General features: G+C 40.4%; 1 protein-coding gene across 4 annotated transcripts in view; it reads left to right on the top strand.

The window, feature by feature from the left end:
* SNAP25 (synaptosome associated protein 25) overlaps positions 1-27,347 on the top strand; it is a 76,047-nt gene that overhangs the window by 26,984 nt on the left and 21,716 nt on the right. For all 4 annotated transcript variants that reach the window (XM_084886793.1, XM_084886791.1, XM_084886792.1 and 1 more), the window contains exons 2-3: positions 19,803-19,938; positions 21,677-21,718. In XM_084886793.1, coding sequence (XP_084742919.1) covers positions 19,867-19,938; positions 21,677-21,718 — 114 coding nt within the window. In that variant the 5' untranslated portion in view covers positions 19,803-19,866. The remainder of the gene's footprint in view (positions 1-19,802; positions 19,939-21,676; positions 21,719-27,347) is intronic.

The following is a 27,347-nucleotide window of genomic DNA, read 5'->3' as shown; positions in this document are numbered from 1 at the left end:
CCAAAGGATGCTGCAAGTCTTGGACCACACTCCAACCAGCACTCCCTTAGCTAACATCCTCCTCCCCCTCCTCCTCCTCCTCCTCCTCCCCCTCCTCCTCCTCCTCCTCCTCCCCCTCCCCCTCCTCCTCCTCCTCCTCCTCCTCCTCCTCCTCTTCCTCTTCCTCCTCCTCCTCCTCCTCCTCCTCCTCCTCCTCCTCCTCCTCCTCCTCCTCCTCCTCCTCCTCCTCCTCCTCCTCCTCCTCCTCCTGTATATGGTACAGCTGCATGACTTCATGTTGGGGAGACTTTGATCACCTTCCATCTGCTTAGAACCAGAGCTCCCTAGGAAACATTGTATAGGGCTATATAGTCAGGCCCACTAAAGTGACACCTAACTGGCCAAGAGTGGTCTCCCGATTCTTTGTAAAGAAAACCTCAATGCTTTTCTCCAATACTTACCTTTACTTTTAAGCCTCAGTACTTCACCTTCTATGATACTGAGGCCAATGATTAAGCGTGTGTGTTTTGTTAAATTGCTATTGGACTCTTCATTATATATTAACATGTTCGTATTAATTGAGAATGTATTGCCTTAAAATTTAAGGCTTAAATGGTCAAAGGAAGATTGAAGCTGAAAACTGCAGGAAATTATTAAGTACCATATATAGGAGGGCCTATTCAAGCTTGAGACCTACCACCATCAAGTCAAACAAAAAATATTCTAAAGAAGTGTGACCTGTGATTTTTGTCCACAGAAATGTTTACTCAGTGTTTCTGTGTGCTAGCCCCTGGGACCAGTAAGGTACCATGTAAGGACCTGTCATAGGATGGGGGAGGAGGATGTAGATACATAACGAGGTCAGTGTAGCATGAGTTGAGAATGACTAGGAAAGACATTTGAGAGCACACAGGGTCCAGGGGGTGCCTCGGCCCAGGCCACCAGCATCTTCCAGGAGATGATACTTGTGCTGACTTCAGAAGGCTAGGTGGAAGGTAGCCAGAAAAAGAAGGCAGGGCAGAGTTGAGAGGTGATACTATGGCAAACGAAATAACAGGGATTTGGAGGATTACAGTAAAAGTAAGTAGATACGCATTTTCATCAGCTTTGCTCCTGAGGGAGCAGTGATTAATAGGCATGAATCTGAATCCTTGGAAAATGTTAAATAAACCTGCTGCTACCTCCAAAGAGAAACACGGAAATCTATTTGAAGGAACAGTGTTTGCACTTGTGATTAAAGCAGGCTAACCTTTCCTGGTGCCTTTGTCTTTCCATTTTGTTATTCATGAAATCTTCCATTTTTATCAGTCCCCATGAGGTACTAGCTTAAGTGAACTCCAGGCAAGAAAAGCCTGTTTGCCTATAATACCTGCCCCCTAGATAGTGAATTTATGGAAATTTTGGATATTTGCGCAGCTAGGAAAAAAAAGAAATCTCAAATCTGGGGGAATGGAAACAACAGGAACCTGGAGAGACTCAAGGCGCAAATTTTCCATTTACTCTTGTTTGCCAGGGCCCTCTACCAGTATGTGCCAAGTAAGAAAGAGTAAGAATCACAAAGTTGCCTTCTAACATGGCTACCATGACCTTCTAGAACTATCTAGCTTTACCATTCTTAGGTGGGTAGGACAATATGTGCTATAATTTGCCCTCTGGAAGGGAATGGGGATACAGGTATACATCAACACATTCTGAGACACAACCACAAACACAGTATTAGCAAAGTTTAATTTCCAACAAGTGAAAACATGATTCTCTTACCAATGTATAGTGTGTATATGTCAAAGATTAATTTACGCTGTTAGTGAGAAAACCAGTAGGCTGGTCAAGCTCATCCACAGAGTATTAAAGAACAAAGATTTATATAGACAATCAGGAAAGGAATGTTAAAATAAGTTTGTCCAGTTAAGTATGAAACTGATTAATGTTCTATAAGGCAATAAAAATATAACACTTGTTTTATTCTCTTTTCTACCAAAGAGAAATGATTTGCATCTGTACTGGACAAAAACCATATATACTCAATCCCCTATACAGTAACATCTAACTTGACAACCTGGCCTTTAATTAAGAGTAAATAGTAACAATTTTAGGGGTGCTGGATATATTTCTTACTTCGATTGTGCGGATGGTTTCATGGTGATGCACATATGATAAGATGTGTGAGATTATACAAGTTAAAATGTTCATTTATTGTATATCAATGAATACTCAATAACTCTGATAAGAGAGAAAGAGAAGAAAAAATAGTAAGCCAAACAAAAGCACTTTCCCCTAGAAATTGCATAATCATTGGATGAGCCAATTAGATAATGATCCAGTATGGTATAAAAGGATGCTGTCATTCTTTTGCTTTAGTTCCCAGATAATTTTTTGACACTAATTAAAGCAATTGAATCTAAAATAAAAGAGATTTAGGTTTTGGCCACTGCTAACTGTGTAGCATTGGGGAAAATATTTAAATCTCCCTGAAGCTCAGATTCTCCATCTGAAAAAAAGAAAAAGAAGATAACAATAGATTCCTATGTCTTAGGCATATAACTAGGATTAAATAAAATAATCATGTGGAATGCTTAGCAAAGCACTTGATGCATATTATACTAAGGGCCTAGTAAGTGTTAACTTTTTTATTATTGTTTCTAAGGAAGAAGATAGCTAAGGACTGAATGAGACAACATGGTGGGTAGAAAGACCATTGAGGTGCTAAGGATTCTAAGGACTGTGATCTTGACCAAGTCACTTTTCTTTGCCTTATATTGCAAACCTCACCTTTAAACTGTGAGAAGAGTAAGTGAGGACTAAAATAGGATCTAACTCTTAAACTAGAATTCACTCATCAGCAGGTCAGAACCAAATCCTGGGGGAATTCTGGCTTCTTCACATCCAGAATCCATTCCTAAGCACTAAGGGCTGCATGTCCACCATACTCTAACTTTGTGGTCAGTAGTGAAGGCCCTGGATTCAGGCTCTCTGGCTTCAGCTCCCAACTTTGCCACTTACTGGCTATGGAACCCTGACCCATCCACTCAACCCTCTGAGCCCTGGTTTTCTATCTGTGAAGCAGATAATCAAGGCACCCACTTCACTGAATCACATACAAGGATCTAAACAGGGCTTGGCAGACACTAAACGCTCTGATCATTTTATTATTATTAGTGTCTGTGAATGAGTGGCTGAGCAGCCAAAGGTCCTGGACATTTAACAAAACTAGGGAGTGTTGTTAAACTACTCAGAGTGATGAGGGTGGAGAATGTGATTTGTATTTGCAGAATAATCCCTCTCTGGGTGTCATTCAACAATAACTCTAAAGGGGTATTTGGGGTACTTACACAAGTTGTCTGACAGCTGCATGTACAGTTTATGACCAAAACGTTCTGTGATCTGCATGTCACACACATACCTTGGGACAGGAGAAAAGGTGTGGATGCTCACAAAGGGCCTGACCAGGAAGGTTTCAGGTGACCTGGCCAGGCCTGCCACCCTGCTGACTGGCATTGTTTCCTAAGCAGGATGTGCCCTTGTGTTCCCACAGAGCCCACAGATGGCTTACCACCTGCTTTTGGCAAGATGGCTCCTCTCTAGTTCTGGAGTATGCTCAGCCCAGTGCTACAAGAAAATCTGTCCCCGGAGAGTTTCTATAGCAGTCACTGTGGAACCCCCATGAGATCCCCTGGGGTCCTTTTTACCAGCCCCTTGCACAGCTTCTGCAGGTGTTGCTGCTAAAGGCAGCCCATGACTCTACCCACACAGGGGCTTGCCTGTGTGTAACACCATAGCAGATTGCCTTACCTGTTCAGTGAGTCAGAAATGCCTGGGAGTTTCTGTGCCCTTGCCACAGTCAGTGGCTTTCACCAATAACTGACTGATGTGGGAGGGAGTCTAAAACCCCAGCTCTCCAGCCTTGAGGTGCGTTTTACACTCCAGAGCTCCCTGCAGCATAAGCGTGGTTTGCTTGGCTTCTTCCCCTTTGTTGACATACTTCCTCCACTCGCTGCCTGGTCTCCCTAAGAAACCCATTTTACACAGATTCTTGCTCCAGGTTGGATTCTGGCAGAGGCCAGCCTAGGACCACCTCCTTTTCCCTTCATTCTCACTGCCAGGAGAGAACTGTGTCTCTGCCGAGAACTTGTGGAGCTCTAAATAGAGGAGGAGGCTCCTGCTTTGAAGTTCCTATAAAGCCAGGGCTTGCTCTGAGCAATTGGCCCCATCTTGAGCTACTTGCTTTGTGAGCACTGCAGGGGCAAAAGAAGCAGGATAGGAAGCCCAGGCACTTGCAGTGGGTGGAGAAAGAAGCATTCAAAATCTTCCAAGGAGAGTAATCGTGGCGCCAAATTGAGGTGATCCAGTCAGGACTGCCTGGAGTCTGGTACCTTTTTCCCAAGCACTGAGGTTTCCCAAAGCCTCAGAAACTTCTCCCAAAACAGAGGCAGCCTGCTCTGTGCCTCTTTGACCTCAGGAAATTTCCCTCAGCTGCCTCCTCCTGCTCAGCCATGGCAGGAACTGGGCTTCTGCCATTTTCATTTGAAGTGAAAGATTGCTGAGAGTACTTGAAATGGCATCAAGGCACCGTTTCCTAACAGGGCAACCCATATCCTGGCTTTTGAGAAAGGAAAGAGAAAGTCTAAAAGTCTGCCTATTTGAGTTTTCCAGATTATGAAATCCAAGTGGGCCCTTGAGTGAGTGTAATGACCGTGACCACCAACTAGCCAGGTTTTCAGAAGTCAGAATGGTCTCACATGAACTCTTTGGTGCTGGAAAGCACTTAAAAGTCTGGTTGCTTATAGGGCCATCAAGTGATGCCAGCTCCCCTAGTCATAGATAACACCCTTAATTCTTTCCCATCACCTTGCATCTTCCACGTATCCTTCGAGTAAGAAGTTAACCCCTTAGCCAAGACAGGCTGGATTGGAGAAGGTGGAGTCAGGATAAGCTCCCCACAGTGTCTGGAATAGTAACACACACACACACACACACATACACACACACACACACACACACACACACACACACACACACCTTCCTCTGCCTTTTCAGGGTTGTGGGTGGAAATTCACTGAAGTCAGTTGCCCCTCTTTGTAACACACAAACACTACTCTTTGCATGCTACCTGGCAATGGGAGATGCACAATAACCATTTCTCAGACTCAACAAAGCAGATAAAGAGTAGTAGTGCTAATGGAGCAAAACTCATTAAAAAAAACTTAGTAGGAGGGAGAAAAACTGAGTACTGGGTTCATTAAAAATGTTTCTGTTCCCTTGAGCATAATTAAAATTTCTGGTCTCCTTTTCCTTGGATAATGTGGCTTTGATAACTTCAGGCTTCATTTAATGATTTTAAATAGGGCTTTTAAGCACAGAACAATGAGACTGTAATAATTATAGAAATAATATAAAAACTAAATATATATTTATATGAAAATATATAAAAATGGATCCCACTAATTCAGAATTGATAATAAGTCTGTCTATCTTGGACATTATGTAGAAAAGTCTTTACTCATAGGTAATGCAAGGGTATAACCAATATTATAAAGGTGAATATTTAAAGTAGAACAGACGGATTTAGGCAGGGCTGTTATTCACAAAGCTACAAGCTGCTTGAGGACAGATTAAAGCCATCTTAGAGAGGATGAGCTTTGAGTTGTTTTCCAGCATCTGAGTTCTTTAAGTGGGTAAGAGTTAAAACCAGAACTAGAAAGCACTAAGAAATGGTAATGGTTAAAGTCAAGTCAGGAATACACTCAACATAGTTTGTTCATAGTTTCAACCTTTCTCCGTGCTTCTGTGATTCTCTTTACTATTACAAAGTACACTTAACTAACCTACATATTATATTGTCAACTTCTTTGCATCGTAAATTAATGGAGAATCTATGAATTATTCCACAAATGATGCTTGGAAAAATAAAAAATTAGAGTTTTAGCTCTTTCCTTACATACACCTAAAATAAACTTTAGCTAGATTAAAAAGTTACATAAAAATCACCACTGAGAAAGACTAGAAATAATTTTTTAACTGTTATTAAGATATATAAATATTTTATAAATATAAAATGAGGAAATCATAAGTTAGAAAGTATATAATTTAGTAATATGTCTCATATGTCATTAAAACATTTATTTTCTTTGACCTGTAAATTTCCACTCCCAGAAATTCATTGTAAGGAAACAATCTAAGATGTAGATAAAGGTTTTGTATAAACATGTAGATGGCAGTTAACTTATAATGCCAAAAAGAGAAAAACAAAAGAAATCAGAATTAAAAATTCAGGAATAAGGTTAGCCAAATAAATCATAATATATTAAATGATCAAACATAACAGTCTTTAAAAATGGCATTTGAGCAATGTTTAATGAAAAATTTAAAATGTAATTAACAATAAAATAAAAACATCACACACACACACACACACACACACACACACATATTCCAAAAAAAAAATGTATACACAAACTTAGAATAATTATAAAGGCAGTGTTTAGTAAAATACATTTCATTTTCAAAATTGAACTATCAGCTGTTAAAGTATATAAACATTTTTGGGACACCATATATATTCTCAATTTAAAAATAAATTTATGTGCACACATACATACATACACACATATATCGATTCTAAGTAGTACAGTGCTTCTCAGTTTGGGTGCATATTAAAATCACCTGAAGAACTTTAAAATATACTACTGCCTGGGACCCATTCTCAAAGATTCTCATTGATTTGGTCTGGGCTGTTATCTGGCCATCTAGATTTTTTAAAGCGCCCCAAGAAATTTTAATGTGCTCTTCCTCAGATTCAATAACCATGGGAATAAGTTTTTCCTAACTCTTCACTGGACATTCTAGGAGAAGCATGAATATCCACTCAGCCTTCCAAAGCAGAAGTTCTCCTGGTGACTGTTACAAATTCCATGGTGTAGTGTCCAGGGAAAATCTCACCTGTTTTTATTAATAAGGAAATTATCCAAAGGGTGATGGGAAAATATGAAATAAAATTTTAAAAAATTTTAAAGAAAAATCATCCTAAACTTGAAAATAAAGCAAAAAGGCTCAATATATATTAAAGGATTCATCCAAGAATTGTATAATTTTTTGTTTTGCAACTATTCACTTTATAGAATATATATATAAATTTTTTTCTTGATTTTACAGAGAGGAGGGGAGAGCAATCGAGAATAAAAACATTGATGAAAAATAGTACCTCCTGCATGCCCCTACTGGGGATCGAGCCCACAACCAAGGTATATGCTCTTGACCAGAATCAAACCCAGGACCCTTCAGGCCACAGGCCCATGCTCTATCCACTGAGCCAAACCAGTTAGAGCTGCAGTTATTCACTTTTGATCAGACTCCAGACCCTGTGAAGTTACATGTTTGATAAATTGGAGATTTTTGTGTGCTAAAAATTTAAGTGCTTTCTGTCTGGTAGAAAAGATAATTATAAAGGTTATATGTCCCAGAAAATATTAAGCAGTTTTCTATCTAATTTAACAATGTCATTTCAGAATTATTATATATGAACTAGAGGCCCAGTGCATGAATTTGTGCACAGGTGAGGTCCCTCAGCATGGCCTATGGGTGATTGGGCTGCAATAAGCAATCCAATGCAGCCTGCCACTCCTTCCTGTACCTCCTGCTCATCCTGGTCCCACTGTACCTGCCACTGGCTCACACCCAGTCAGTCCTGATTGGGAGAGGCTTGCACCAGCTCAGCAGCAGCACTCCTCGGCCATGAGCTCTGTATCTGGTGCCCGTACCAAGGGGATGAGGGGCCAGGATGCCCTTGCCAGCCTGAGATCTGGATCAGTCCCGCTGACATTCACACCGGTTGTCGGGAGCTACCTGGCAGCTGCTTTTATATTGTTTCTTTCTTGCGGAGCATCTATGGAGGGAAAACAGCTGCAGTGCCTGAGGCCGACTTCCAGGAGGCCAGTGCCAGCAATCTGGTCCATTGGTGCCTGGCCCATTCTCCGGAGATTAGACCTGCAGGACTACTGAGGAAGGAGTGTTTGGACCTGCAGGACTACTGAGGGAGGGAGTGGCTGCCACCGGGCTGGTGGGCTGGTGAGCCACTGGGAAGGGACAGGTCTATCAGCTGAGCAGCACTCCTGCTATGGGAGCACACCAACCACCAGGGCATAGCTCCTGAATTGATTGTCTTCCCCCTGGTGGTCAGTGTATGTCATAGCGATGGTGCACTGACTGTGCAGTTGTTCAGTTGTAATGGTTGCTTAGGCTTTTATATAGAGAGATTTTCTTTGAACCAGCTTTATCATTTGTTGGTTTCCTCAGTAATGAGTTAAATAAATCTTTGACATATACCTAGTATTCACTGTATATTTTCAACAGTCATGTTTCCCATTTTTGAAATTGCACCTTAAAACTACCCAATGATCAAATATACATTCAATGATAGAAGAACACAGGACACTCACAATGAGAGAAATTTATTCAGCATGATCACCTTACCATTTGGCCACAGAAAGCTTCCTTCCTTCTGATGTTCTCGTACATGCTTTCTGTGTGGTTTTTAAAATTCCCCAGGCCCTCTGTGCACAAAGTCTAATCTAAAGTGCTTTTTAAATCCACTCCATATTAATAATAGCGAATGCCAAACTGAGTAACTGGAGAAGCCAGATTTATGCACTGGGGTGGTTACAGTCACACTAGTTACTCATTTTAAGCAACTGGAGAGTCGAGTAAATCCAATTTTACAAATCAGTCTTCTGTTCCTGTTGACCCACATAATCATTTCAGAGACCCTTTCACATCAATTGGAGCTCTCCTGCTATCAGCTGGGTCTCCTGACACTTTGGCCAGACTTTAAAATTTTTTTGGTTCCCACTCTTTTGTCAAATATTTAATGATCTATAAAATGCTAGAATGTAAGCTAGCAGCTTTGCTATTTAAGAAACTCCACAGAGAATTCATTTCTAGAGCAAATAATGTTTTTGTGAGTTTCGTAGAGTAATTACTTAGTTGGTGCATGATGAGTTTGTTTGGAGTGGAATTGTGTTTGTAGGTCCTGGTTGCTTCAATGAGATATATAGAAGAACTGTTATCTAAAACCAAAAAATAATATCTCCATCAAAATTGAAATTAAAGGCCAGCGTGAATGCCTGCGTTGCTTGATATGAGATCGTTAGATGAATCTGAGAAATGATGGTAGGTGGCATTTTTGGTTCTCTCACCTCTATGGAGCAGATTTTGCAAGTGAGTCAGCTAGTTCCTCGGAGTTTGTCCACTTACCCTGTTTCCCCAAAAATAAGACAGTGTCTTCTATTAATTTTTGCTCCCAAAGATGCGCTAGGTCTTATTTTCAGGGGATGTCTTATTTTTCCATGAAGAAGAATACGGTACACATTTATTGTTAAATGAAAATAAAGGAAATTTATTACCTGTATACGGCACGATAGTACGGTAGCTGTCAACATAAACCAGACAAACTGTGAATCCTACAGTATCAAGAATTTACTCATTTATTCAATGACAATCATGTCATCATCTTCTGAAACATCATCATAACAATCCAATTCCTGAATTTCCTGGTGAATTTCTTGTGACTCCATTTCTTTCAGAATCAGTGGACCAAATTTCTCATGTTTAACCTAGGGGGGCCTTATTTTCGGGGAATGCCTTATATTTCACTCAGAAGGAAACCTGTAAGTAGATCTTATTTTCAGAGGATGTCTTATTTTCGGGGAAACACAGTAGAGAATATTCTTCTTGATTCCAACCACAATAGATCCTTTAGTATCAAGAAGCAGATGGCATTGTTTCCCGTACAGCAAACCTTTCCTAAAAGAGACAAAAGGGCAGAGTTAGTTCCATCAAGATTCTCACCTGTACGTCTGCCTGTGGGAGAAGTGGATATTGATGAGTTGTGTTAAAGGATTTGCCCCAATTACTCAGGAAATCTCAAGTCCCATGGCTACAAAGAACCTACTCTATGGGTTGCAGCATCAGCACCATAAATACACCTTGACTTTCTTCATAGAGCCAGAGACCACAGGTTTGGAAAGGAATTTGCACTTCTCATGATCCAGTGTCCCTTCTCATTACTATATCTCAACCACTAGAGGCCACTAGCCATTCCTTGGATATTTCCAAGAACAGGAACTCATATCATCTAAGTCTTCCAATCCGAATTTGGACAGATCTCTTCAATGTTTTTTATTGAACTAAACTCTATTTTCATACAATTTTCTCCCCTGTTGATGGCTTTGTTCCTTGGAGTCTTCTGTGAATTGTCCTTTGCTTGTTCAGTAAATCTCAGTAATTACTTAGTAGGTATCTACAGCATCCAGTAGTTACAATAGATGACATTTGTAGATCTCCTCTCTCATGGCTTTAAAATTAGGTTGTTTTTTTTTAATAAGGAAAACAAGCTTCAGGATGAATTCTCTCCTAGCTGGACAACCTATTCTACCAACACAACGAAGTTTCCAGCTTTCTGTTCCTTCGGGAACACTGGGAAGCAGCCTGCATAAAAGGCTTATCCAGGGAAGATACAATATTATAGAATTAAGATGATCTCATAACCAGAGAAGATAAGAGTAGAGGTTCTTAAAGTGTGTTCCCTGAATCATTTGAGTTTTTTTTTAGAAATGCAAACTATCAGACCTCACCACAGAATCACTTATTGCAACCACAAGCTGAGTTTTAACAAGCTCTCCAGGTGAGAATCAGTGGCCAAGAGAATTCCCTAACCCTGACAGAACGAAGAGCCAAATTTAAGACTTAGGCCCATGGCATAGTCCTGGACCAACTACACTGAGTGGCCAGCTTATTATGATCTCTAGTATGTATGTATATATATATATATATATATATATATATATATTAGAGGCCTGGTGCATGATTTCATGCATGGGTAGGGTCTGGCCAACCTGGCCAGGGGCAGGGGACATGGGCAGTTGGCAGTTTCAGGCCGCCCTGCCTGCTGGTCAAACTCCTGGTCAAGGGGACAATTTTCATGTAGCCTTTTATTATATAGGATATACACTGAGTGGCCAGATTATTATGCATTCAGAGATCATAATAATCTGGCCATTAAGAGTACACACACACACACCCTAATGGTTCACCAAATGAATTTAAGAGGATGATAAAGTTTGTTTGTTAGAAGTTATTAGTTGTATATCTATTTTTAAAATATATTTTTATTGATTTCAGAGAGGAAGGGAGAGGGAGAGAGAGATAGAAACATCAATGATGAGAGAGAATCATTGATTGGCTGCCTCTGGCACATCCTACTGGGATCAAGCCTGCAACCTGGGCATGTGATCTTGACCAGAATAGAACCCAGGATCCTTCAGTCCACAGGCTGATGTCCTATCCACAAGCCAAAATGGTTAGGGCAGTTGTATATCTATATGCCTATTTTAATGTATTGGAAGAAAACATAACATTTAAAAATCTGATTTTATAAATATTATTACTTAGAATGAGGTCAAGCTTGAAACATGAGTTCATTGAAATCAATTTTTAAATTATTAAGTAAATTAATAATATGGTGTGCATTTATGCTTGTGTTGTGATGAAGACACAAGAGGCCTAGGGTTTTGGATAAACTATTCACAAAGATAACGGGTCCAGCATATAGAGGACCTAGCCTTGGGTGTCTTCATCATGTGTACCTTTCTAGGAGAATAGAGGTCATAGTTATTAGCACTATTTACCTGTCATGATGTTTGTTCATCATGTCTCCAGAAGAAAGGCAAAAATAACAAAATGCCAAAACTCAATTAGGTAATGATCTGCACACAAGTGATTTATTAAGGATGTGTTCCCAGGTGAGGGCTTGGGGGCGGGGGGAGAGAAAAGGGGAGGGAGAAGTAGGACTGCAAGATGGAGAGGAAGCCAGGCAGTGGTATGACCCAAGAGGATCTTTGCAGTGTCCATTACACCTCAAAGGTGTGTCTCACATTAATGCCCCCCACCCCCCCCCAAAAAAAAAATTCTGGTTTCTGTACTCCTTTGCCAGTTAGCTTCCAGCTATGGGTCTGCCCTGGAGAGACCCAAGTACTTGAAGCTCTCCATGGATCAGTGAAGCAGCCCTAGGGTGTTCTTACAAAGAGAATCACAGGTGCAAGTCAGGAGTAGAATATGCAGAAAGGGGGATGACCACATGGAGCAGTGAGGAGATCCCAGGGTGCGAGCAGAACACATCAACCACTACTGAACGTATAGCCGCTTCCTTCTCACTGTTGACTTGGTCTGTGGGCTCAGAAAGCATTTGTTTCAATGAAAGTGGGGTCTTTCTGCTTGGTCTTGGATTCTCTCTGCTCATGCACTACTGTGTGGAATCATTTTATTTAAGGAGCAATGAAACTTGGTTTTCATGTGACTGAGTGTTAGTCCAACGTGATATTGCTCTTCTCCCAGGAACTAAGTTCGGTACCTTGGAATACAAACATTTTCATCAGTTCTCTCCTAGGCAAGATGGAGGAGAAAACCTGAAAGCAAAAGGCTTCTAGCCAGAGCCCCTCCAGCCCTCCTGTAGGGGCAGCCAGTCCACTCCAGCTGTGAGCTAGATGTGACTGCACTAACAGCAGCACTCAGGAAATATTGGTTAAGTGGATGAAGCGATTACTGTGGTTTGCTTTGACTATGGGCAGGGTAAATGAGCTGAGGTTCGGTTCTGCCCTCCCCTCTCTCCTGGTCAGTGAGTCCTCCTTGCTTCTGCTCCAAGTAAACAATCAGGAACTGTTGCATAATACAAACCTCAGTGCTAAATACCCATTTGGCCACATTTGCAAAACAGACAAAGGCAACATTGGCATTTTTGAAAAGGGAGAATTTAGGCATAATCAGTGTTGGTTGTGGCTGGCTGCCCTGTTGTAATTACAAGATGCCAAAGCTAGCTGCATTGAAATGCCAGGCCACCCTGGACCCAGGTCCCTAAAACACAAAAACAAAGCCAACGCCTCCTGTCGGCTATGCTGTCATCAATCCCAGAATAGCCCAGAGACTCTTTAGGAAAGTCAGACTTCCCTTCTCAAAAGGGACAAGATCAGGACTGTATACATTTATATATCAAAATGTACCATCCCATTTAGGATTGGGGTGGGGTGTGGTGGTTTAGAAAATAAATAAACCAAGCTTGAAAGGAATAGGCTCTAATGGTGGTCAGTGCCTCCCCTCAGAGACACTGAAGGTTATGATGACACTTCTGTGAGTTGGTTGAAATATCTGTCATTTGTGATGGTTCTTAAGCCTAATTTTTCCTTTAAGGAATGCATTCATGGTGTTTTTAGCATGAAACATACTATGACATCAATTAGTATGTACTATTTAAGATGGTACATACTATAACATCAAATAAAAGAACATGGTGGAGAGAAAAGAAGGTTGCCACCTCTGATCAACATGGGCTCTTAGCCCAGCTGGTGTAGCTCAGTGGTGAGCATTGACCCGGGAAACAAGAGGCCACTGGTTTGATTCCCAGTCAGGGCACATGCCCAGGTTGTAGGCTTGATCCCCTGTGGGGGTCGTGAAGGAGGAAGCTTGTCATTGATGTTTCTGTCTCATTGATGTTTCCCTCTCCCTTCCTCTCTCTCAAAAAAAATCAATAAATTTTTTTTTTTCAAGATCGCTTCCTAAATGCTATAGAACCATTTGCTTGCATTTCTTGATGATTTTATCATAGGATTACCAGTTTCCCATTGGATACTTGGAAAGCCCTTCCACCCTACATGATGCTGTGCACAAATCCTCCTATTCAGAGACATAAGAAGGACTTGTGGTCATTGTTAAAAATGCAAATTTCAGCCCCACCTTCATAGATCTCTTTCCATAGGTGGTGCGATGGGGTATCTACATTTTAACAGGCAACTAAAAAGGTTTAGATGCAAGGACATGCTACTGAGAAGCCTGCTGTGAGCACTTGTGATTTATCCATAAACCAGATAATGGGCATAAAATGGATATAAGATGGTAAATCAGTCATTCATGAACCATTTAGTCTTCATATTTGAAAGATAATCTTTTGATTCAACCATGAAAGTTATTAAAACCAGTAGTTTCCACTATGAAAAGAGAAGGAGGTTGAATTTGATGCACAAGAATGTTCAACTAAAAGAGCAGGAAGCTAAGTCCAGCCCACACTTTAAAGGTCTTACACAAACACAGACACAGCAAATTTAAGAAATGGCCATTTTTAACAACAGAAGTGTAAAACAGAATCTTGCTACCTGTTATCTTCTAAAATTATCCTTTGCTCTGGACCTTAGTTTAGCATTAAGACATGCACTTTAATTATCTTCATTCTCAGAGGAAGAATAATTTATCAGCACCATCTCCAATACTCGAAGTCCTCAGTGTTTTCTCCCTTCCTTTTGAACTCTGATGATCTTAAGCATCAAGTCTTAGACTTCACAATCAGCTATTTTGGGGAAGATGGAAAACCTCTAGGATGCTTTTTCTGATAAGCATCTTCCCTTTGTTTTCCAAATGAAAAACTTTGTCTCATGGAAATCAACCAGTGTGTCCACCCTCCTAGGACAGGACACTGCTGCAAGACATTCAGAGCCATGGCCCATGGAGCTTTCAGTCTGCTGGAGAAGCAAATGCTGCTGCAAGTCTGCAGGTCGTGTTGAGTGGGCAGGGTGAACTAATGGCCTGCGGTGCAGTAGCGGACATATAAGCAGAGACAGGCTCCCCCGGGGGTGACACTCAGCCTCTTCCACTAACCAGCTCTGTCACTTCAGTTGGTTATCAAGTCAAGTGATACTTCATTCTTTTCCTGCTTATTGTGGAAATAATGTGGCTTAGAACAGCACTTCTCAAACTTCTGATGCTTGTGCAGTAAGTGATCTAATCCAATAGGTGTGCAGTGGAGCTTGAGTTCCCAGGTGAGGCTGACACTACTGGTCTGGGGATGACATTTGGAGTAGCAAAGGTTTGGGGTTCTATATAAACCCCCAGTTTTATATAAAGCTTCTGGTTTGATTTTTATATAGCTAGCTCACAATAAATGACCATTATTGGAACAAATAGACTGTTGGAACAAATGCAGCTGATTTTTCTTAGTTGAGAACTGCTTCTACAAATCTGGGGCAAATTCTTATTATTCAGAATAGAAAATGCTCCCAATGCAATTGGGGAATCTTCAGGACTTGTCTCAGCAGCTGTTGCTGTGCTTCACTATTCCCTTAAAATAGGCACTTTGGGTCTTACGGTTCCATTAACTTCAAGGAGAGATTTTGTTCAGTGAAAATAAAGCACTAGGCCCATTCTTGATCACATTTCTCATACCACTACAGAGATAATTAGCTCCTGCCTCCAGACATCCAAGTGCTGGCTCCTTCTAGAAGGTGAGGGTGAAAACCCAGAGTAATCAGCCACTGCCCCACTGTTAGATTCTTAGTCTTGAGGCAAATGAGAGTTCCCATAGCTTCGATGCATAATACTGGTTTATTGCTGTTTGGGTTTGTTTTATGAAGATGAAAGGGATAGGTCTAAGATATATATTTCCGTCCCTTGAGTTTGGCCAAATATGTGAAACGTAACAATGTAGTGAAATGGGATATACAGGTGCAATACTAATCTTTACTATTAATAAAAGGAAATTTAAAATAAAATACAAAACTATTTAAAAATAAATAATAAAAGCCACATTATATTTCAGAACTATAGGATAGGGCCACAGTAACACATAGAAGACAATTTATAGCAATACTGTACCCACCCAAAAAAAAAAAAAAAAACACAAAAAATGAATCTTTCCTTAATTTAAGAAGAAATAAAAAGAACAAACCATAATACATGTTAGGAAGAAAAGAGAAGTAAAAATAAGAAATGGTTTGTTTTATTAGTTAAAAGATGAAACATAGAGAGAATTACACCTTCCCCAAGACTTCCTGCTATGGATCTTGGAATATAGGCCAATGTTCCCAGCAAAATAGCCATCTATGCCTCTGTACACCTGGCATATCAAAAACACACTTCTTGTAGCCACTCCCACCTCTTCTTCCTAGGTCTTAACCTCGTATTTGAGTTCAGACTCTGCACTGAGAAAGCCTAAAATAAGTAAATAAGTAAGCCCCTTGCCGGGACCGGTTTGGCTCAGTGGATAGAGCGTCGGCCTGGGGACTGAAAGGTCCCAGGTTCGATTCCGGTCAAGGGCATGTACCTTGGTTGCAGGCACATCCCCAGTAGGGGGTGTGCAAGAGGCAGCTGATTGATGATTCTCTCTCATCGATGTTTCTAACTCTCTATCCCTCTCTCTTCCTCTCTGTGAAAAATCAATAAAATATATATATTTTTAAAAATAAGTAAGCCCCTTGATGATGGAGAAAGGGTTGTCTCTGGAATCCATCTGCCCTGCGTTCATTATGGGTCTCAAATGGACTTGGATGCAACATTAGAAAATGCAGAGCTTTACAAATTGCTCTTGACATCAAGGAGTAACTGAAGCCTGCTCACTTTGTACCACATACCTTAATAGTGACAGACCCTGTGTCTGATGCAAACAGCCCCGTGCTGTGTCTGGGGCTGAGAACCTTGATCTGCAGCTGGACATGGAAATTAGGGATCTGTGTGAGGCCTGTGTGGGCACCCCAGAACCTTGCCTTTGATAACATGGATTAGATCTGGTTTGCAGTCTTAAAGTAGGAATGGTCAAGCAAAGGCAAATTTGTTTTTATATTTTACTCCATGCATCATTTCTTGTTTTACAATATGGTTCAGGAAACACAAACTCCATCATGGAAAGCCCCATGAAAAGGGGATTTTACAGTCAAATCCAGACAGAGGAAAAAAAAATACTACCCATTGTGTCTGTCTACAGGAAATACTTGATGCTTTTATGAATATGAAAGGCTGACAAGGAATGCTTTAAGGATTTCTGTTTAAATTTATTTAGCCCAGGGATCAGTAAGCATTTTCTATATAGAACCAGAGAGTAAATGTTTCAGCTTGGAGGGTTATATTGGTCTCTTGCAACCACTCAACTCTGCCATTGTAGCCTGAAAGGGGCCATTGACAAGTTAGATGGCTACTAGACGTCTCATAAATTATATAAATGACTGATTACTATGTTGTACACTAGAAATTAATATAACACTGTATGTCAACTGTAATAAAAAAAATAAATCAACTGACCAAAGATAAAAGGAGCCATTGACAATAGGGAATCCAATGGCCATGGGTGTGCTCCAATGCTCCAGTGGACCCTGAAACTGGAATTTGATGTTATTTTCACGTGTACAAAGTATTCTTATTTGAGTCTTTTTAACCACTTAAAAATGTAAAAATCATCCTTTGCTCTTGGCTAGTACAAAAACAGGAAGTGAGCTGGATTTTGATGTGGTTTCCTGAAGCACCCCTAGTAGAGCTTATTCCATCTGACCACAGAACTTTCTCCTACATCACCTGATGACACATTGACATTCCAAGAGATAGGGGGTCCTATAAGTAGGAGCCATTCAACATGCGGTTTGTAAACTAGCAGCATCAACATCAGCATCATCTTGGTGCCTGTTAGAAATGCAGAATCTCATCCCTATCAGAGCACTGACTCAAAGGCTTTGGGAATAGGACCCGGCAATCTATTCTCACAAGGCTTCCAAGGACTCTGATGCCTCTTGAAGTTTTAGAAGCATTGCCCTAAATCACACAAGGAAAACTGCTGATGTGGGAACATTAAATGCCACTGGGGGAGGGGGAGGTGTCAGAACAGTTCATTCAGCCATTCATTCAATAAGCCAATTAGAATAAATTGAACATCTACTAGGGGCCAGACCCCTGAACAGTATGATTTGAAATAATTAATAGAATACTGTTGGTCCCTTAATGGATGGGAAAATGTCTTACATCAGGGCCCCAGGGGATAGTTTTGAGTGGCTCTGCTTCTTATTTCCTCATTTACTCAGCAGGCTTTGCTGGCTGGGGCCACACTCCCAGCTTGGGCACTACACAGGAAGGAGGTTTAATGCACTTGATATGAGTCAAGTGTTCCACATCGCCTAGATAATAAATGCCATTTCGATATTAAGATCCTTTCAGTCACTGAAATTACCATTAAGTACTGTCTCTGAGAATGTTAGTATGCTTGGATTTTGGTTTTGTGGGACAAGTTATCCAACACTAGCAGTAAACATCCCTACAGAGGGTCCAGGTGTGTGCTCCATGCCTGCTTTTAGTGCTCCTCTTAGTAGGAGAGGGGATGTTGCTTTTCCAGCTTTGAAATGCTGTGAATTTGAGATCTGCCAGACTCATCAGCTTTTCTCCCAAATCTCAGACATACCCCCACACTTTAGAGCAGGTCAAAGGTGTGGGATCTTCTGGGGGAACCATGAAAATGGTGAAAACAAGGGTATTTGCCATGTGGCTTCTCTGCCATCTCCCCAACTGCCCATCAGCCAGCTCCTCACAGGGTGCCATCAACTTGAAGCCAACGGGCCCAATGGCTGTTCTTCAGTTCTGAGAATAGCAACTCTGAGAGGAGATTGCCAAGGAAAGACATGAAACCACAGAGAATGAGACAGAAGAGAGCATGTGTGAGGGAGCATCCATCAGCAAATAGACCTGGAGGGTGGGAAGCACACAGACTTCTGCCTTCTAATAAACTGAGCTGTTTATTGAAGGAAGAAATTCCATAAAGGAACAAGCAGCAAAATGCAAAGCTGGAGAATAGGGCGAAAAGACACTCTTGTTTGTCCCCAGGTGCTAATCCCAGGAGAAGGAACTGGAGGCTCAGGCACTCTGCTTGTTTCCCTAGTTTCAGGCTTCCATGGGTATTCAGCATGCTTCCTGCCCAGCCATTAGTAGAGGAAAGCTAATTAATAAATAATGGATTTGTTCCACTTTAAGCGAAGAATACATGCTTGTCCAGAATGAGCAAGGCTTTATAATTATCAAACCCCCAGATCCTTACAAACAAGGTAAATCAGAACTTTCTATAATATATTCCCCTCAACAAGCCTGTGAGACTGGTATCATTTGCCTTGTTGAAGCTCAGAAACGGTGATAGATTTGCCCAGTCACTCAGCAACTGAGTACCAGAGCCCACAGCACCAAGTAGGTCTTTCTGACATGCAGGGCCCTCATCCACTCCACTAAGTTGCAACCCACAGTCTATTCATTGTTTCCATGATCCACTGTTTCTTTCTGGAGGGGAGATCCTACTCACTCAGGAGAACATTGGAATTGTGCTTCTGCTCATCTCAAGGTTAAAGAATGACTTGGTGTAAATTCCTTCCAGTTTCTTTTTCCTAGATCCCTAATTTCTAAAATGGAGACCCATATTTAAGCAAAACACAAAGCACTTAAAGCTCTACATCACATCATAAGTGCATAATCTAGTAGCAGTCAATTAGCATATTCCCTCCTTATTGGCTGTGAGTGCCACCATCTTTGTGAGGGCATGGTGGTTAATTAGCATATTCCCTCTTTATTAGATAGGATATACATACATATGTGTATATGTCAAAACTCCTCAAATTATACTTGAAATATGTGGAATTTATTGTATGCCAATTAAACTTCAATAAAACTGTTAAAAATAAAAATAAATAGCTGTGAGGTTAAAAGTATACTAACTCAGAACCACTTCCCTCCATCCCATCATTCTTAACTCTTGGGTGGTATGTGTCTCAAAATATACTTGTAAGTATACAGGTATGTATCTACCTCCATGGTAAAGCTGGCATTAATGGCTTCTTTTGGGAAAATATGATAGCATAATTCTCTTGACCCCTGCTTGAAGATGGCTTTCAGCTCAGAGGATGACTGAGTCAAGGAGACAAAGTGGGGGCCATTTATATCCCCTATTTGCACATACACATATAAGCTCTCACATGTTGAAATCTGCTTTTTCCCAGGTTGGGTGGCCAAACCCATCACTGACACCCCGTCCCAGGTGCCCAGCCACCCCTCACCACTACCATGGCCGAAGACGCTGACATGCGCAATGAGCTGGAGGAGATGCAGCGAAGGGCCGACCAGCTGGCTGATGAGGTGAGGGATGGAGAATGAAAAGGGAGTAAAAGAGGGGCGGGGTAGTTTGTCTTATTCGGGATCATGTCGGAAAGGGGGTTATTCTAATATCTCAATTAAAATAAACACACACACACACCACTAGTCTGCTGGAGCAGGCTCAATTCTGAGAGCTGATCGATACATTTTCTGGAACTTTGCAAGCTGGTATTAAAATTGAATTGTATAAACTGACAATTAAATAAATTATATTAAAATCAGAGGTAATACTCAAAACTCATCACTTCTTAATCATTTTACTATTTTTACTACAATCTATGCCTTCAAAGTTCTTGGCATGTTTGGGGTCTGTACATGTTTGAGGTGCATTACTATAAATCTTCGCCAAGTTCACCATCAGCGACACCATGATATACTTAGAAATCAGACAGGTGAGAGTATTTTTACTGTGGGAACCTGCAAACACTACAAATCAGAGGTGGATTTATTGTTTTGTTGATTATCTAGATTTAAGAGAGGGGAGAAAATCCTAATAATGCAGATTAAACTTAAAAGTGTGCACATGTGCAACTATTACACTATAAATAGCACGAAAAAATTGAAAAAGCCTTCTAGTATTTAAAAACTATGATTCTCTTCAGCAAAGAAGTCTCTTGCATCATTGATAAATGAGTAAAGTTCCAAGGTATGTCTTTATTGCTTCACTTTCCTTAGTCATTCACATAAATGAAAGTATCAACCAGCGTTCATGCCAGAAACAACTTGTTCTGCCTGTACTTAGTTATGGGCACAGAGCTTAGCACAAATCCACAGAAGCTTTCTGTAGAATCAATTGATTATATGGAATTTATTATAAAGAATATTGTGTATTTTATTATTATTTATAAAGTTTGTAAACTTAAATCACATATATTCATTCTTTTGTTCTGGAAGGCCAGATGTGAAACATTTGTTAGCACGCACTGCTTACAGCCATTCTATTTTGAATAGCAGGCTTCTCACAGTTCTTCCAGGAAAGTTAACATTCTTTGTTTCTGCAGAATCTTGTCAAAAAGAAGTTTGTCACTTAAAAGCACAGCTTTGAGAAATCACACTGGCTGTTAGATTCTATAGTAGTCTGAAAGGAACTGAAAAAAAAAGTGATGACACTGTGCCTGAGGGACCAGACTTCCCATCTCATTTTTGCTTATCTGAGGATGAAGATCATTATTATACCTACCTCCTCTGGGCTGGTTATTTCAAACTTGCTTGATCTTTTTCACCCTAAGGCAACAGTTTAATTTGTATTGATAAGAACTTCCCATTGTGTATCTAGGGGCTTTATAAAAAATAAAAAAATAAAAACACACCTCAATGTTAGATTCATCTCAATTCATGAAAAATTATATTTGTGTTTAAAATGCAATATTCCCATTCCAGGGTCGTCAAGTTAGTCCTCTGAGTATTTGAGATCACTTTTCATGCAGCCTGCACATGAAAAATTATATTTTCCAGATTACTTTGTCTGATATCAAGATCAGCTTCATATGGTTTTGATTGTTTGAAGATCAGCTGCTCTCTAATTGCTTCAGGGAATCTTGTTATGTAGAAAGCCTGATAGGAAAGAGACTGAAAATGGGAAGACCTTTTGTGTTTCAGTTACACATATAAAAGAATATGTAATAGTAACCCTTTGTGTTTCTCAAGGGAAGAATGTAATTCTGATTTTCCAAGATCTCTGGATCCTGCACTTACAATATATATTTTTTTTTTGTCTTAGTCACTCGAAAGCACCCGTCGTATGCTGCAACTGGTTGAAGAGGTAAGGAGTGACCATATTGTCTGATAAACTGATCCCACGGCTCACATATTCTTTCCCTGACCCTCCTGCCTTTCCTGGGCTGATTGATTCTGGTGTTCATGGGGCCTACCAGGAAGCCATACAGTGAGGGAGGTGCTATAGTGAAGTTGCCAGGTAGTCATCAAAGTGCCCCCTCCCAGCCCAGACTACCTTTACAATCTGAGAAGCAGAGATGGACAGAATTTTCGAGTAAATGCTCCAGATTAAAACAAATCAGAGTGACTTTTAATATACAAAGGAATGATCTACATCAAAAGCTATTTGTAATGATTTTGATGCCTTTAAAGTTGCATCTAATATCTTGACATCCTCTTCTGTCTTCAGCCACATGTAAGACTTTTTAAAATATGTACCCCTATACATATAACATTTTCAGAAACTTTTATGTTTGGACTCAGGCACTAAAATGCATGATATAAGAGGGGGAAAATAAAATAAAATTCATGAAATAAAAAGATAATTCTTTAATAAAGGAGAAATATTAAGACCAGTCATGTAAATAGAGAAACTTTTTTATATTCCTAACTCTGGATTAAACATCCATTTGCGAGGCATGGTTAATAAGTTCCCCAAAACTATTTTTAAATTGGTAAAATAGGTCAGATAGCAATTATGGAATCAAAAGCCCATTTGCAATAAAACTCACTGATTCCAATTTGGGAGAGCAGCAGTCAACCAGGAAGAATAAAAGGATTAATTGAACATGTCCTTTGGGAGAGATGACATGGAAAAACAATAGGGTGGGTTATATTTATTTAAATAAATAAAATAAGCCTAATAGTTTTAATTCAGTAAGATGCTGTTTTAGCTATAGTCTGAAACTGATAATCAATATGTAAATTCATGTGTGGTTATCATTTTTAGAGATCTTGGAGGTTCTGTAGCAGAATAATTAAATGAGCCAACTCTCCTGATACCACTGTAAATTGCTTATCCAATTACATGAAAGGGAAAAAACAAAAAGATAAATTTTCCCAGGCTAACAGGAAGGGCAACTGCCTTTCACCCCAAAGGAGCCAACATCTTCCCTTATTTCTTCAGCTTTAGCTAGGAAGGAAATATAATGATTAGATGTGAATTGCCACAGGAGGAGCAGGGAGAGGTGATAACTAGGAGCTCCTTGGGAAGGGCAGGGAGGTGGATTCAATAAAGTCTGTTATCACAAAAAAATGACAAATAGAGCCTGCAATGTAGCACAAATTGGCACCCACAGAGAGGCAGGCTGTTCAGGGGAACTCATCAGCATAGGAAAGCAGCTTTTGCTCTCTAAAGGACGAGAAATTGTTTGCTCTGTCCTGGGGACACCATTCACGCAGAAATCCTTGAAAACCAAGGAGGAGGCAGATAACCTACATCCAGGATTGCTGGAGAGGCTCTCTGAGTAGACTGATTGTTCCTCAATCTGAAAGCAAGCAAAAGGACAAACCTTAGTAACGTTTTCTGTGTGACCTCTGACATTGACCTGAAAGGAGCCCAGAGGAGTGCTGACATAATTATCCTGATGCGTCTTTATTACCTTCGACCACAGCCTCTAAGCTCATTTTTTAAAGTTTTGCTTACATGTGTGCACAATGAAGTCAGTCTCTACAGTAGCAGAACTACCTCCAATTTGCTTACCTGTGCAATGTCAAGACACTTCTCAAAACATGGAATATGTGGGAGCAAATGCATCAAAATGCACCGCTTTGAACCGGCCCCTCACCCAGCAGAGTGTTTGGGCCACAGACATCTTGTTTGTGTCTTAAATCGCAGACAGTGTCCACTGGTTCTCAAAAAGGAGTGTCTGTTCCGATTTATTCTGGGGGAAAGGAATCTTAAAAGCTCTATTGGTTGATGTAAGATTCTCAGATCATACCTGTTTGTTTCTCCTAAAGTGTTTCATGATCGGGCATGAAGTTATTCTTTAGAACAAGGAGCAAAACTGATGGAAGCTCTCTCCCTCCTCTAATGAACGAGAGGAGGCTCTTAGCCTTTCCATCCTTAGAAAATGATGAGCAAGCCATGATTAGAGTAGACTGGCTTGTTCTTACTTCCTCTGGGGTTAGTGTACATGTATGGTCAAACACCTCTTATGTCTAGGGCAGTGGTCAGCAAACTCATTAGTCAACAGAGCCAAATATCAACAGTACAAAGATTGAAATTTCTTTTGAGAGCCAAATTTTTTAAACTTAAACTTCTTCTAACGCCACTTCTTCAAAATAGACTCGCCCACGCCGTGGTATTTTGTGAAAGAGCCACACTCAAGGGGCCAAAGAGCCACATGTGGCTCTCGAGTCACAGTTTGCCGACCACAGGTATAGGGAATTGGCTATTCAGATGATTTTCTGCTTTGCAATCAAAAAGGGAAATTCTCTTTAAAGGGAACCAGCATTAAATATTCATCAAGGGCAGAAATGATTTGAAAAACCTGAGCATTAAAATACCAGGATCTTGCCCACGATCCCCAAATGCATCAATGCTATCTAATTTGAATGGAGCAGGATTCCTATTGAGATTCAGTCTCAAAGACAGGAAAAGTTACTAAGCTCATGATGTCTCCCTAAGGCAAACAGTATCACCTGCTGTGGAATGTCCGACTGTGCCATCAGAGTTGTGTGGTAAAAAGCTCGATTTTTAGTAGAAGCCACATTAGCATTAAGGATGTTGTAAAGTTACACAGAGGTCAGTGGGGAAAGTTCAGAAGAGCTGAATGCCATACACAAGTAGAAAGGTTAGAAATGATAGAGCACTTAGTTCCCTCCGGGAGGTACTGTCTCTTTTGATGGATGCATTTCAGCAAAAATGTATGGAATGTCTGTCCCTGGGGGTGAGTTAAAAGATAAAAATTTAGATCATGCAGGAAAACAGCTATTACCAAGAACTCTCCAAATTCAAGGTCATACCTGCCTTAAGAGCATAGAGGAGGCAACAATTACTTCTAGTAGGAAAGTCATGCATGTATCCTAAAAGAGGGAATATTTGGTTCCAGACAAAAATATTAACACTGCTAACACTAAAAGCAGTCTACACATGCATACCTTGGGCTATGAAAACTCAGCCTGGGAAACGCCACACTACTTTAAGGCAGGCTGGTTCAAAAGCCTGGAGTGGTGCCTCAGGGCTTCCCTACATTTTAGGCCTGTGTTAGCATCATTTTTTTTTTTAATGCCAATTTATATTTTGAGACACTTTGGGCACAAGAAGAGAATAAGCATTCCAAAGCGATGGCTGTGTTAGAGCAGACTTTCTGCTAAGGTGGAAAATGCAGGCTGGGCAGCTGTGCCCCGTCAGGCAGATGTGGGTGTTTGGGAATTCTGGCAGTTAGAGTGCCTGCCCTCTGTTAGTTTCAGCTCGCATGTATTGGATTTGGGGGAAGGCATCTCAGAGTGGCAAAAAAAAAGACTTTTAAATGTTCCACAAACCTGATTTTAGTTCATCTGAAAAAAAAAAAAATAGAGGGGGGGGAATGGGAAAAAAAAAATCCCTCACATCTCATATTGCCCTGCTTTTGACAATTACCCCAGCAACTTCAAATAGAAACCAAGACAAAAATAGAATCACCTCCTCTCATTCTTAGCTATTAATACATAATAATCTCTAAGGAAGAGGAGAAAATAATATTCTGCCTCCCCTGAGATATTGCCCCCAGGCCTGCCCTTCTCTCTTGCAAAGAACAATCCAGTTATTTTTATAAAAGCTGTCAACAAAACAGTGAAACCAAATGTACACCCTAATATTTATTGAGAACTGACTATGTGCCAGGTACTGTGCTGAAAGCTGTCAACATTAAGCATTATTATCTGACTCAATCCTTGTAGCCACTTTTCACGACTACAGTTGACCCTTGAACAATGCCCCACTTTCTGTGCTATCAAAAATCAGAATATAATGACAGCATGTTAATCTCCATTTTACCAAGGAAGAAATGGAGGTACACACTGCTTAGGTAACTTGCATGAGACACAAGTGAAAATGGCAGAGATGAAATTAAAGTTCAGTTCTACCTGATTCCAGAGTGAATGTGAAATATTATGCACAGAACCTAACTTCCTGTTCATATGCTATTTTAACTTTTTTTCTTTGAGAATTACACACACACACACACACACACACACAAATAGAAAGATCTAAGAAAACAAACAAAAATAAAAGCAACTCATTCTAAACTGATTGAGAGTCTTTATAAATGAAGTCCTTTATCTTAATGTGTTCCGTTTTGAACCACAGTCTCTTATCGAGTTGAATTTGTAGAAGCCTTTTACATTCCATAGCTCATTTTATCCCCCTAAGTACTCTGGGAAGTGAAGGAGCTATTGCTAGTACCATCAGAAGCTGGGAAAGCTGAGAAACAGAATAGGTGACTCTAGAAACAAAATTTCAAAGATAAGTCTAGATTCAGAGGTACTGACTCCCAGATCCCCGCTCCTCCCTCCTGACCAGATTGTCTCTCACTATGAAGCACAATTGAGAAGCCATGCATTTGTCTACCTACCTCTTATCCTTAGTGCCTGGAGCAGAATGGAAGCTCAATAAACACTGAGTGAGTGAGTGAGTGAGTGAGTGAGTGAGTGAGTGAGTGAGTGAGTGAGTGAATGAGTGAGCAAGCAAGGGAGTGACTGAACCAATCTACTAACCACCCAATCTTATATGGCATATCTACTCTTATCTTAAAGATGGGAAACATCCCAAAGGGCCAGGTGACTCTCAGTCTCATCAGTAGTTGCTGGCTGAGTAAGAGCACAACCCAGCCTTCCTGACTCCCTGGTCCATGTTCACTGCTTCTGTTCTCCCAAACTGGGGTCAACTTTTGCCCCATCAGTTTAGTTCTGTGAATTAGTCTAGTGTTGAAACATCTAGTACCAAACAGAGTCAATGTGAAATTATATTTGCAGAGCTCCATACAAAATAAAGGGTATAATAACATATCAAAAAAAAAAAAAAAGTATAAACAGATGAGAACTGGCCAAACTGAAATCACTAACCTATTTCCCACCCACGGGCCCCAAAAGAATGGAACCAAGATTTGATGCACATCCTTGAGTTGATGCTCTGAGATGCCTCTTTGGCTCACCAGAACTTGCATTGTCACATCCATATGTCGGAATAAGCCATCTGCTTTTTAAAATTTCTTAACATACACAATGGCTAACATTTGCAGGCAAAAGCACAGAAATCATTCAAATACAGGCTAGTGTAGATGAATGTCCCTTCACAACACATTTAAGAAAGAGATTTTGAAGTGTCTTCTGGGGTCTGGAATCCTGCTGCTCAATGTGTCCTCACACCAGCAGCAGCAGCACAGGCTAGCTTGTTAGAAATGCAAAAATCTCAGGCTTTCCCCAGTCCTACTGAATCAGGATCCACATTTTAACAAGGTATTTCCTAAACAGGGGACTCAGGTGAACATATAAGTGTGAGAAGTAGTGGTCTAGAAGCTTCTGATGCTAGTGGTAGTAATGTTATTTTTAGGTTGCCTAGATATCCTGCTCTAGATGCATCTTCTGAAGGTATTTATTTTATAAACACTTTGGTAATGCTAATTATAGACCAGGCAGGATGTTATCACATGCCACATATTAACTCATTCAATTCCCACAACAACTCAATGACG

The sequence above is a fragment of the Pipistrellus hanaki genome (assembly GCF_964339955.1).
Source record: "Pipistrellus hanaki genome assembly, chromosome: 6".
In the NCBI taxonomy this organism is placed as follows: Eukaryota; Metazoa; Chordata; class Mammalia; order Chiroptera; family Vespertilionidae; genus Pipistrellus; species Pipistrellus hanaki.
Note: the sequence above shows the minus strand (reverse complement) of the source record. Positions and strands in the feature narration are given on the sequence as shown.